The sequence below is a fragment of the Gopherus evgoodei genome, chromosome 3, assembly GCF_007399415.2.
Source record: "Gopherus evgoodei ecotype Sinaloan lineage chromosome 3, rGopEvg1_v1.p, whole genome shotgun sequence".
NCBI classification, from domain to species: domain Eukaryota; kingdom Metazoa; phylum Chordata; order Testudines; family Testudinidae; genus Gopherus; species Gopherus evgoodei.
The window spans coordinates 111,487,473-111,500,904 of record NC_044324.1 but is presented as its reverse complement, the minus strand read 5'-3'; the positions used below and the strand labels follow the sequence as shown (position 1 = coordinate 111,500,904).

The 13,432-nt window shown below is 44.6% G+C and overlaps 1 protein-coding gene across 1 annotated transcript in view; it reads left to right on the top strand.

Annotated features, from left to right (window-relative positions):
• The window catches only part of MOXD1 (monooxygenase DBH like 1), a 107,204-nt gene that overhangs the window by 79,678 nt on the left and 14,094 nt on the right, over window positions 1-13,432 (top strand). Inside the window, exon 10 of the mRNA XM_030554244.1 lies at window positions 5,500-5,642. Coding sequence (XP_030410104.1) covers window positions 5,500-5,642 — 143 coding nt within the window. The remainder of the gene's footprint in view (window positions 1-5,499; window positions 5,643-13,432) is intronic.

The window sequence follows — 13,432 nt, the reverse complement described above, 5'->3', positions numbered from 1 at the left end:
AAGTCATTTGAAGTTAGATTGTGGTGTCCCTTACATGGCTGGATGGTGGGGTGGGAGGGAATAAGGCACACCCTGCCCTCCCTTGAATGGACAGGGTAAGGGCTGTTCAGAATTTCAGTGAATGAACTTAGGATGCACAGAGGCTACTATCAAGATGGTCCCTGCAGTAGATCTTGGCAGAAAAAAGTACAGGAGGAAGGTAGATGGAACCGGGGCTTTGCCCCCCCTTATACACTGGACAGCAGATCTGGCCAGCCAGGCTATAGGGGAGTATTTTGCAGCCATTAAAGATGCATTGCTCGTTTGGTTTTGTACTCCTCCTGAGAAGAAAATAAAAGAAATTTTAAAAAAAAATTAAAGGGGTAACACATTATTGTGCTCCCGGCTGCCACTTCAGTGCAACTGAGACTGAATGCCTTCTGGTGGTCCTCCTGTGTGGTACAGTTCTGAACTATCCCCAAACACGGCGGCATGCTGTAGGGGATGCTCTGCCGGTCGCCGGTCCCACGGCTCCGATGGACCTCCCGCAGGCGTGCCTGCGGAGGGTCTGCTGGTCCCATGGCTTCAGTGGACCTCCTGGCGACCAGCAGAGCGCCCCCTGTGGCATGCCACCCCAAGCATGCGCTTGGCATGCTGGGGCCTGGAGCCGCCCCTGTTCCCAAGCCAAAGCTGGGGATAAATGCCACACTTGAATTCCTGATCTCTCTGTATCTCAATTCTGTCTGTGTCTGAAAATGGGGATAATACTACTGTCCTACCTCACAGGGGTGTTTTAAGGAAAGATCTTCAAATACTTGGGAGGTGCTCGGATACTATTGTAAGGGGGACCATATATATATATATGTAGAGAGAGACTTCCAATCATTCTTTTCAAATGTAATAATGTCTTTTAGAATGGAAGTATATTGAGTCCTTTATAATTTTAAGTTAGTGGTTGGATATGACAGGGCCACATGGGAGCACTTGCAGTTTGGAGCAAATTCAAGTTGGAGTAAACCTAAACTGAGTGCTGGCAACTTTCATGTAAGTCTCTGGGCCAAACTCTGTGATGCAAAAGGTTACAGAAATAGTCTTCTTCGTCTTCGTCTTCTCCCATCAATCAGGGTCAGCAACTCTTGTTCTTTGCCTCCGTGCACTCTTGTTGAGAACCTCTTCCAAGCAGACATCAGCCTTCTTCATGTCCTACTTTAGCATCTCAACCACTTTTTCTTCTAGTTCTTCCTTGTGGTCTTTGTCCCGTGACTTCTATAGCTCTTATACTCTCTGGCCAACATATCCCACATATCATTGTCTCATGTGACCCAACCATCTTAGTTGATACTCCCTCTTCTTTTCCATAAGGGTGACTTCCTGCATCCTGGCTCATACTGTTTCAGTAAGTAGCCTATCAGGTCTCATCTTACACAGTGTCCATCTGAACATTCTCATTTCAGCAGTGTGAAGTAGGTGTTCTTCTCTCTTCCTTGCTGGTCAGCATTCTGACCCATGCGCCATAGCTGGCTTAATCATGATCTTACACACATTGCTTTTAGTTTGTGTCATATTCTTATCGCAGAGAATTCCCATCAACTCCCTCCATTTACATCAAGTGTTTTTCATTCAGCTCCCAACATCTACATCCACATTCCCATCATGGCTCAACAATGAACCAAGCTATTTAATTGTATATTGCCAATGCTGTTGCAAGCATTGCAAGGCATTATAAAAAGGGGTAAAAATATAAATGTAAAATAAAAATTCCTTTGCAGGTTGCAAATAGCCAAAAAAAAAAAAAAAAAAACCAAACGGCAAAAGACAAGTTAACTCAACACTTCAGCTAGCTCAGTCTAAAAATAAAACGCTGGCCCCGGTCCAGAGTCATGGCAAAAAGTCTGCAGCTACATTCACATCTTACCCAACCCTAGCCAGCCATTAAAAAAAAAACTAAGCAAAACTGCAAAAGCCAACAACAAAACAACAAAATTTTGCATCCCTAAAGCAGGGTGTGTTTTAAAAAAACTAAAAAGGCTACAAAAAACAGTTTAAACTAGTACAAAAAGCACCAAAAGCAAAGATTCCTAAACAAAACACCACCCAAAACCTCCCAAACTTAAAAACCCTCCCAAAAGTCAAAGTAGGTCAACTATCAACAGCAAACTCTAAACAACCTGTGCACAAAACAAAAACTCCCATCCTCCCCCCCCCCCGCCCCCAACCTTCTTCTTATATTACACCCAGGCTTGGCCAGCCTCGGGTAGTGCGACTGTAAATATAAAAGTGGGTCAGGGCTTGCGGCACTAACTCTTTTTTCCTTCTTCTAAATAACATAACCCCTCCCCCCAGCACTCTCCGCAGTTATTTTATTATTTTATTAATAAAGCTTTAAAATTTAAACACTTGGTGTGCTCCGTCATCTCCTCCCCGAAAAATCCTGCAGCCTCAGCCTAATCACCTAATGCCTCAAGCAAATTCGTAACATAAATCTGTCACAGCCTTTAATTTTTTTACCATCTAATTTTATTGTCTTCTTGTTGTGCCTCTTAATGAAGCATCACATGTATTTTATCTTTTGTCAACTGATTCAGAAGCCATTTTCTTCTAATGCAGTCTCTTATAGTTCTAGAGTCTTTTCTAATTCATATTTGTCTTAATGGTGCAATATAATGTTATTAGCAAAAAGCATGCACCATGGAGTATCTCCCCATGTCTCCTGCATCAAGATGTGAGACAGAGACCCATTGGTTCCAGCTGGCAAAGGGTTCCCTATTCTGTCAGCAACTCCTATCAAGGTTGACAAACCCACTACACCTATTGCTGTCACAGTATCTATCCATAGAGTGCCATGTAAGATCTTAAATGAAAGCCAGGATCATGCTGGCCATTAATATAATTGTGGAATGCACATACTGATCATATTTAAAAAGTTATGTCTATATATTGAATATGTCCTTATATTTTGTATCAAGTTGATATTCCCCAGCAGAGGTGAGAAACTGATAAACATCTCTGGTCCGGCAGGAAATCAGTCTGTCTATTGAACTGCAAATTGAGCATTGTTTCATTCACAATCACAACCTGAGCTAAATGCAGATTTAACGACAAGAAGAGAACAGTAGGAGGAAAAGACTTATCCGGGGATGCACCCAAGGTTTACTTGGACTATAATCTGGAGACAGGGATAACACCGTCATCCTGAACTTAAGGAATTTGTTGGGCAGCACAATTATATTCATGAAAATGGGATCCCAAGCAGACCTGTTGGAAATACTGGAAGGAAACTGCTTTAGACAAGGAATTTAACCTATTAAAGTTAAGTTTAGCCTCTAAAACGCATGTTATACTTTTGTTTTATATCTAATCATTTCTGTTTCCATTATCGTTACTCACTATCTCTTACATCTTAATCTTTGATGATAAACTTATGATTGTTTCACTGTAACTATATCTCCATGCTGTGGTGGTATAAAAGATATGATCCTGAGTTGTATCAGTGAAGCTGTGTGTGTACTGTTTCCTCGAGAACAGCAGACCTGCTAATCACTGTGTGTTCAGTGACAGGGGCTGGATGCTAGTGGGGTACACTTCAGAGGAGCTCAGGGACTGGAATACACCAAATGTTAAACTGCAAGGCAAAGTAAGGACTGGCAGAGCCCTGTGGAGATTGTGTGAGTAAAAGACTAGGGATGTCAGGGAGCTGACACCTAGTTTAGCACCAGCAAGTCTCTGTCTAGCTGAGGCAGTGGGGGTAACATAATGATTCACAGTCTTGGACACCCTGAGAAAGTGTCACATGGTATCCATAGGTCCATCAGCCCTCACAGAGAGCACCGATCACAACATGTCATTCGTGTTGTTCTAGCTAGTCCTTCAGTCACCCGCTGGCTAGGCTGTTAGTGGCACAGGTCACCTGATCGGCAAAGCGCACTGCAACCCAGAGTCGATCTGGAACCTGCTGGCACCAAGCTTGTATGTAATTAAGTGCCCCTTCCTCTTTACAAAGTATATATTGGAAACCATAGGTGCTGACTCTGTGTTTACTCCATGGCTGGAACACCCATGGGGGGAAAATGGGAGGTGTGGAGCACCCACTGGCAGCCCCCCTATCAACCCCCCTCTCCAACTCCCACTGCCTCCCTCCCACCAGTGGGCCCCACCCATCAGCACCTTCCCCTCCATTCCCGCACCTCTCTTCCACCATGATCAGCTGTTTCGTGGCATGCAGAAGACTCTGGGTAGTAGAGGGGGGGAGCGAGGATGCGGCGCTCTCGGGGGAGGGCGCAGAATGGGGCCGGAAGAGGTGGGGTGTGGGCGGGAAGAGGTGGAACAGGGTTGGGGAATTGGGGGAATGGATGGAGTCAAGATGGGGGCTGGGACAGAGCTGGGGGTGGGGCACCCCCACGCACGTTGGAAAGTTGGCACCTGTGTTAATAACAACCTGGCTACCTTTAATATATCCTCTCCAGCTTCAGTTCTGGTTCCAAAGCCTCATCCTTCATGACAACTGTAGCTGTCACTGCATTCTCCCACATGTTCATTCAGATCCGCTCCAATAATCAAGTACTCAGCTTATGGTACTTCACTTATCGCTTGATCTAACAGTACCTGGAATTCTTCCTTCTCTGAATTGTATAACCAACCTGTTGTACATATCCACATATAACATTAAATATTTGTTCGCTGCTATTCTAACTTTCATCAGTGGGTCACTCTTCTTTAGAATGTCTAGATACCCTATCCTGTAATATTTCTGCTACCATTATTCCTACTCCATTCCTCTTAGCTACTGCTTCATGATATACTATCTTGTAACCCTCATTGATGTTCATGGATCTCAACCCCTTCCATTTTGTCTCCTGTATTCAGGCAATATGCACTCTCTATTTCAACATCTTGATTATTTCTCTTGATTTCCTGGTTATAGAAATAGTATGGGAAGGAAAAGGAAGCAAGTGCTATGCTATAACTGTAGTTCCACCGACTTGGCATTCAATGGTTGAGTATAACAAGTGTGACTTAAGTGTCAGTGAGCTAGAAGGGGTCAACAATGGGAAAAGCAACTAATGGACGAGTGTTACAATAAAATAGCCACAGCTGCACTTGAATCATCCCCATTGCCAACTGTTTCTTCCTGGTGCAGCAGGGTTCACAGCACCCCAGTGTGAATTTACCCCACCTCACTTTGGAAAATAGTGTCAAAACAAGCGTTCATGAAAGACTACAAAGGTGTAAAATAGCAGGAAGATTATTCTGACTTCACTGTCAGTAACATACTGATAGCTGCTTTTGCTGACATTTATTTTTATATCCGATAGGAGTAACAAGTGAGCTTTTAATGTATTTTGTTACAAAAGGACTACTGACTTTTGTTCCTTGATAACTGAATATGCAGAATAACCTTGCCATATTGGTCCATTTTTTTTCTTTTCTCATATAGGGGTCACTAGCTAACATATTAATTATCATCACTGTCTTTTTCTGAGAAATCATAAACTTATATTGCTAAAACATCTTCATTTTTAGGGGGGTCTGAGCACCAGAAATGAAATGTGCCTGTCTTACCTACTGTACTACCCGAGAATCAATCTTACCCGATGCGCAAGTATTCCAGACATAATGGAGCAACTCCAGTTTATTGGAGTGAAAGAAATATATAGACCAGTCAGGTAAGTAGGGGAAATATAACAGGGTGTGCACCTTGTATTCATTCATTAATTCATTTTTGTCTGTGGGATTATTGCACGCACACATCATATGATTTTTTAACCTCTTGTAATAACATAGTATGTTGTCTCATCTAGCATCATGGGCACTACTTGAATTAAACACAAGAAATGCTATTAAGTGTTTCCAGCATCTGATGTCTCATAATTGTTGCACTTCTTCTAAGGTATATTTAGAGTAGAAAAAATGACACATTGCAAACATGCATGTCAGTCATGAGGCACCTCCACTGGTATTGAAAAAGGTTTGATGGGTAGTGTAGACAGAACAAAATCATTTTCACTGTCATTACAAAAAGCCTAATGGAACCATGTTATACTTAATTCAATGGTAAGATCAGTTATCACTAGCAGGTAAAATGTTTTCAACACTAGCTGAGAAGGGGTTGAGGGTCACCTTTTACTGACAAACATTAAAGCACAGGTCATTTTCACATTGTTTAGGGGCCTTAGTGTTGGGGGGTCTGATTGTCCTCTGATTAAATCAGAAGTAAAGTTAAACTGAAGTCAGTTGAGTTACAGAGGAGAATCAAGCCCTAAAACTGCTGCTAGCATCCAAAAGCTAAGAACAGTTTGGAAATAACGACAAGAAAGGATGATGATAGAAAAAGTAATAAGGTAGAAAGGGTGATAGAACAGGAGAGTGGTGCAAAGCAGGGGATAAAATGGATATAGAAAGAGATGTGGAGAGAAGGTAGAGACTCAGGAGGGCAGGACAGTAGCAAGTAGTAAGAGGAAGTGCAGGGGAAGTAGTGATGGAAAGGGTAGAGAAAAAGAGATCAGAGACAGCAGGAAGAGAATGAAACAAAACAGCAAACAGGAGATGTAGAAACAAAAAAAGCAACATTTTTTTTTTCATCCCAGTAGAGAAAGTGGCTCTTGAGATAGACAGCCAAGTGGCACTGTCTCTAGAAGAGCGCCCTCAGGTATTAGGAAGTTTAGGAGCAAAAGGAGGAGACAAATCAAGTGACATAAGACAAAATATTGCTTCCAACAATCTTGCCTTTGTCACTGGTGTGCATTGTTCCTCTTCAAACTATTTCCGAAATGAAACTTGCTTGGGTGTACGCTGCATATACTGTGCCTTAATTTGTAAAAATGCACACTTAGAGTTGCAAAGCAAAAATGTTGGTAGGAAAAAAATAGAGATTAAAAAAAAAGGTTATATTTTGTCAAGTTGCCAATAACGTTTTCCTAAGAAACAATTTGTTACTGTTATGCTGTTATGTACACCACCACACTGAAGCTGCTGGAAGTAGTAGCTGCCTTCAATTCAGGCTAAATAAGGGAACAACTAAATGCCCCTTCGTTTAGTGACATTTGAAACAATGGAAAATCATCACCCAAAATCTAGACCTCATGAAAACCGGGGCAGTGGCTGAGCCATGCAGCTCAGGGAGTTTCCTGGGTGTCTGAAAACAAATGCAGGGATGGAGAATTGATTTGATTAGAATTGTGTGGTGGGAGTGTGGGGTGAAAAGCAGAAGAAACACCAGAGAAATAGCAGAAAGCCGAGGAAACAGCAAGAACAACCACTGGGAATATAGCCCTGAGACAAAGCCTAGAGAGAGAGTTTTTTGGGTAAAGTGTTGGCTGAAAGAGGCTTGTAACAGTGAGCAAAGAAACTGTTTCCTAATGTTTGATTCCTACTGTGTTCAGGAAACAGGCATCTGCATATATTTTTTGTAAATAAACAAGGATTGAACCAAAGAAATACCTGACATGAACTGAAATCAATCTCTCCTCCTAACAGAAACAACCTGTGAGGCCCTAAATATTGGCTAATTGCTCAGGTCAAAAGGAGTAACCTTGTTTTATTGTGGTTTCTAACCACTTTGGTGCTCTACCGATGTTTAGCACACCCTCATAAAAGTGTCACCCTTTTAGCAACTAAGGATCTCTGTCAAACATCCTGACATTCCACGGAATACTCTGCTGGAATGTGGGTGTGTGGTAAACCACCTGTCCCATGAATTTGCAGTGGGTGTGGCACTCATAAGGATAAGTGATGTATTGTGGTTTGGCCATTAAGATGGCAGGGCCCTTACTGGCTTCACTGTGACTGTATCAGAGAAAGCAAAAGTTTCACAACATATTGTTAGTTTGGGGAAGAAATTCTCTATAAACAGCCATTCATCATCATGACTAAGCTTCTACGTTACTTTTAAACGGAAATAAAAATAGCTATTTTTAAAAATCCCATTGGACCTGACTCCTACAGCTTTTGATTTCAATGGGACAACTTGCAAGATAAAGCATTGTTCTCTAGGACTAAGGTAGAATTGGGCTTCCAGAAATTAAAATTATAATATGTTTTTCAGCACAGTGCAACATTTAGGTTTTGGTAATTAAAAGAAGAGGGAAGGAAGGTTCTTAGAATTACTATGAACAGATTTTTTAAAAATTAATAAACAGGTTTTTTAACATTTAAATGTTCCTTGTGGTGGTGTGAATCCAAAAAGCAAAATTGACGGTCAAAAATTGAAAGTGATTATAAACCAAAAGTGAAAATGGTCCAGTCTAGTTACACTGCCCAACTTGTGTGAACTACAGAAAAGTAACAAATAATGAAATGGTTAAAAGTAAATTACCATTATTAAAAAATAGTTTCAATAACCTAAGATACAGGTAAGGATTTTAAAATATGATTAATAACCTAACAGTGTCCTTTTAACTTTACATTTTAAAATTTGTGATCTCACCCTATATACATTATCCAGTAAATGCTCACAAAGACTTTTAAGACTATTATTCCAGAGAGCTTTGATGTACAAAGTTACTGATCTCAGTTCTAAACTCTGTCAGATGCACAGGAATAAGAAGAACCTAACTGTACAATACCTGCTGCTGCTCTTATGCTGTCAATATTCACAATCTCCCTTGACAGCAACAACAAACACATTTTCTAATTTAATGCTAGCACAACCGGCTTTCTGATCTCATGAACAAAATATTCTAATACATGAAGTGTTATCGCTTGAGTGTTCATTCATAATCACTATTCTTAACAAGAAAATGTGCATTTGGCCTGAGGAAAGAAAGATGTTTTGAATAAAGTAAGTAGGCAGACTGTCTGCCTGAGATGGAACAGTCATTAAAAGAAGAGATTATTAATGCTCCTAGTGTTCATGACCTAATCTACAGTTCTTATTGCATTAAGCATTGCCAGCCTAAGAGTATGTGGCCTGATGCTGATCTCACTTAAACCAGTATTACACTAGTATAACTCCACTGACTTGGGGTACGTCTACCTGGTAGTGATCGATCTATCGGGGATCGATTTATCGAGTCTAGTGTAGATGCTCCACCGCCGCAAGAGGCGCAAGCGGAGTCGACAGGGGAGCAGCAGCAGTCGACTCAGCGCCATGCACACGCTGCGGTAAGTAGACCTAAATACTTCGACTTCAGCTACACTATTCTCACAGCTGAAGTTGCGTATCTTAGGTCGATCCTAGTGTAGACCAGGGCTAAGTTAAAGTTACTCCTGACTTACACCAGTGAAATTGAGATCAGAATCAAGCCTCTGATGGCTCAGATTAGAACTCTTTCTCCCTAAGGAGGTGTAAATCAAGAGGGATTCCAGTGAAATCAGCTGTTACACTGTTGTAAAACAGGCATGAGAGCAGAATCATGCCCTTCCATCTATGGCAGTGGGATGTGAGTATGGCAGAGGAGGCAGTACAGTGTTGATAACAAGTGGGATATAGCTTTATTATAGAAGGCACAGGTCTGATTAAAATATTTTAAACAGATGAAATCATGCCTTCATCCAAAGAACTAATAGAATTTACATCTGTGTTAATAAAGTTTACTCACAATCAGTTCTTCACTAACAAAATTCAGATTTCTGTTTAAAAGTATACCATACACCATATATGACTTTCCATCCCCCTCATTCTGTCTCAGCACCAGGCATCGTATCCCTTTAAAGAAGGGTAACGTTATAGAAAATGTTTTCCTTATACTTACTTCTTAGTTCCTTATACCCTTTCTCTCTTCCTTAGAAGAGTCACAGAAGATACAGTTTGACTGGGCCAATTTTCTATCCCACTCTATCCCCTTTGCATATCTCAGACTGTGCACAGAGGACAGAATCAGGCCCTTCTCTCCTGTTGGGGATCCCCCTGGCATGGAAGAGTCCTCGGAGGGTATAGAGCCAGTGTAGCAAGATTCTGTGCCATCCTTTCCCACAGTCCTTGGAGCAGAGTGTGTGCTGGGGGTATTCTTGGAACATATCAGGAGCAAGAAGGGAAAAGTGTCTAGAACACGCGGTGCTCTGGCTGTTCTCATTTGGGCCCTTTGGCACATGTTAGATCAGCCCCCATGCAGCTCCAGCTTCCTCTGAGGCTGGGAATAAGATGAGAATCAGGAAGCTGTAACTAGCTTTTTGACAGCACACATCCTCTTCTCTGTGCCAAGTGTCTGCTCCATGCAGCAGAAAATGTGACCCCTTGTCTTTTGAGAAATTAGAGGGGAAAGATTTGCACTAGATATCTTATCTAGAGGCTGTGGTGATTTTGTTTTTGTTTTTTACTTTAGAAAAATTCCTTCCCTTTACCAAAGCCTGACGGGGCAGATCCTCAACTGCTATAAACCGTCATAGCTCTTTTGAAGTCAATGGAGCTATGAGAATTTCCATTATCTGAGGATCTGTTCCCACATGTCTACAGGTAACATAATACAGTGGTGCAGTAGCACTACTATAGTTAAGGTTGTATCATGACTTCTGTTTAAAAGTTGACCTTTCTAAGTCCTCTAAAAGCCACATTCTTAGTCAGATTCCTTTGAAATGTGGTGTGCCTGAGGAGGATGCAGAGAAGGATTAATGACCCAAATTAGGGGTCAAAGCTAAGGGGGGACTGCAGAGATATAAGATCTGAAAAAACAGCCATTCTTCAAAAAGTTTCTAGGTGTTTTTTGTTGCCTAGAGCTAGAGATAAAACTGTTGATGTGCCGCAGGTCAACATGGTCTCATTTGTCGAGTTCAAGCAATGTAATGCATGGCACCCACTAAATCTTTGGGGGACCCAAATTGAGAATGGTATTTAAGAAAACGTACATTTTTGTAGTGTGCATGTCAGTGGCGGATTTAGAATTAGTGGGACCCTTTGCGCAGCTTCTCTTTAGCCCGCTCCCCTTCCCCTTGGGACCTAACCAAGGAAAAGAACATTCTCTCTTATCTCCCGTGTTTTTCATTCTTTTTTTCTTCGTCCTCCTCCTATATTATAAGTAATGGGGAGTAAATGAAAATAAAGTGAAGTACCTTGATTGGGGCAGGGGGTTGGGGTGCAGGAGGAGGTGTGAGGGTTGGGATGCAGGAGGGGGTCAGGGGAGCAGTGCTTACCTGGGGCGGTGCGGCTCCCAAAGAGACTGGTGCACACACCCATCTGGCAGCGGCTCCTAGGTGGGAATGCAGGGTGTCTCTGCATGCCGCTGCCCGCAGGCACTCTGCCCCTACCGTTCCCATTGGCCACAGTTCCCGGCCAATGGGAGCTGTGGAGTTGGTGCTTGGGGCGGGGGCAGCACGTGGAGACACCCCTCCACCCCAGGGGCCGCAGGGACATGCTGGCCACTTCCGGGAGTGGCACAGAGGGAGGGAGGCAGAATGGGCAGGGAGCCACCTTAGCCCTGCTGCTGCTGTGTCCTTGCATGCCCCCTGGGGGGAGGGGGGCAGCGCGTCTCTGTGCGCTGCCCAGGGCATACAGAGATGTGCGAGCAGCTGGCCATTTCCAGGAGCAGCATGGGGCCACTGGCCATGGCATGCAGGCAGCCTGCTTGCCTGAGCCCTGCTGCGCCACTGGCCAGGACTTGAGGGCAGATTGTCAGATGAGATTTGCCCTGCATTTTAGGGGCCCTGTGCCACCGCACAGTTTGTTTCATGATAAATCTGTTCCTGGTGCATGTGCCAAATACAGAAAAATGGCTGGAGGGTTTGTTCTAGAGCAAGGAGAACATCGTGACATGGCTGATTTGGGGTAAGGAGGTGGCCTGTGTTGGCATAATGTTTTGTCTACTTTGCAGCATCTAACCAAGGGGTGGGCAAACTTTTTGGGCCAAGGGCCACATCTGGGTGGGGAAATTGTATGCAGGGCCGGGGCAGGGGGTTGGGGTGCAGGAGAGAGTGCAGGGTGTGGGAGTCGGTGCCGTGTGCAGAAAGGGGCTCAGGGCAAGGGATTGGGGCAGAGGAAGAGTGCAGACTGTAGGAGGGGGCTCAGGGCAGGGAGTCGGGGTGCAGGAGGAATGCAAGGTGCAGGCAGGGGGCTTAGGGCAGGGAGTTGGTCAGGCAGGGTGCAGGAGGGGTTCAGGCTCTGGCCTGGCACTGCTTACCTAAAGCATCTCCGGGGTGGTAGCGGTGCATACCAGGGCCAGGGCAGGCTTCCTGCATGCCTTTCCTGTCCCCAGTCCCGCGCCGCTCCAGGAAGCGCTGAGGCTCCAGGTACCTCCCCTGAAACTTCCATTGTCCGCGGTTCCCCATTCCCGGCCAATGGGAGCTGCTTGGGGCAATGCATGGAGCCCTCTGCCCCCCTGCCCGGTGGCCACAAGGATGAGGTGTTGGTCACTTCTGAGACTAGTGCAGGGCCCGCAGGGCCACAGGGGGCAATCCTGCAGGCCGGATCCAAAGCCCTGAGGGGCCGGATCCGGCCCGTGGGCCGTAGTTTGCCCACCCCTGATCTAACCAGTGATTTAAGAGTTTGTTATCTGCTGGACATTGTAATTATTCGCTTGGGTGGAAAAGTTCTTGACTTTATTCCTGGTGTATATCTCATACAATGTCTGAAAGCAGGATTGGGCCACATTAATTTGTGCCCAGGAGCTGTGATACTTTTCTCTGGTTTTGCTAAGCATCTGAATATTGGTTATAGTAACAATGTGAAAGCTATTAATGTGTTTTGGAAGAACATTAATTGGGAAATTGGAGAGTTCATGGCCGACCAGAAAATGTGTCCTGTATGGCTTAGAAACACTTCAAGTTCTGACACCTCTCTGTTTCTCGGAGATGGGGTACATCAGGGCTCAGAGCATCTTTCTCTCAGACATAAAACTGTCAGTAATTTGGAACAGAAACCCTGTCTGGGATTTCTCTCCCTAGCTCGGCCACAAACTCCATCTTCAAAGCATTCTGAAGCACAATTGGCAACATCACTTCACGGTAACATCATTGTCCTTTCCTCCTGGCACAGTACACAAGTCAGGTTATAGGAGTGGGAGGGAAGTGACAGCAATGGAAATGTTTGTATACTAGGGACTGAAGACATGGGGGGTGGGGGGAATCCTAGGTACAGTAGTAGGGAGTGGCCAGGTTAGAGGTGGTATGCCAGGGGTCGGCAACCTACAGCATGTGTGTGAAAGGTGGCATGTGAGCCGATTTTTGATGGCATGTCACTCTGGGGTTCCTGCTGCTGGCCCCATGCCAGCTGGGGTCCCACTGCTGGTCCCACTCAGCACCTGCTGCTGGCCTGGGGGAAGGAACTCCAGGCTGGCAGCAGACTGAGATCCCGGCTGGCAGGAGCCAGCGGCTGAAACCCCAGAGTGGGGCAGGCTGAGCGCTGCTCTGGGGTTCCCATCCCGCTGCTAGCCCCTTGCCAGCCAGAGTCCCGCCGTTGGTCCCACTCAGCACCCGCTGCTGGCCTGGGTGAAGGAACCCCAGGCTGGCAGTGGGCTGTGATCCCGGCTGGCAGGATCCGGTAGCTGAAACCCCAGAACGAGGGTGGGCAGAGATGCTCAGCCCACCC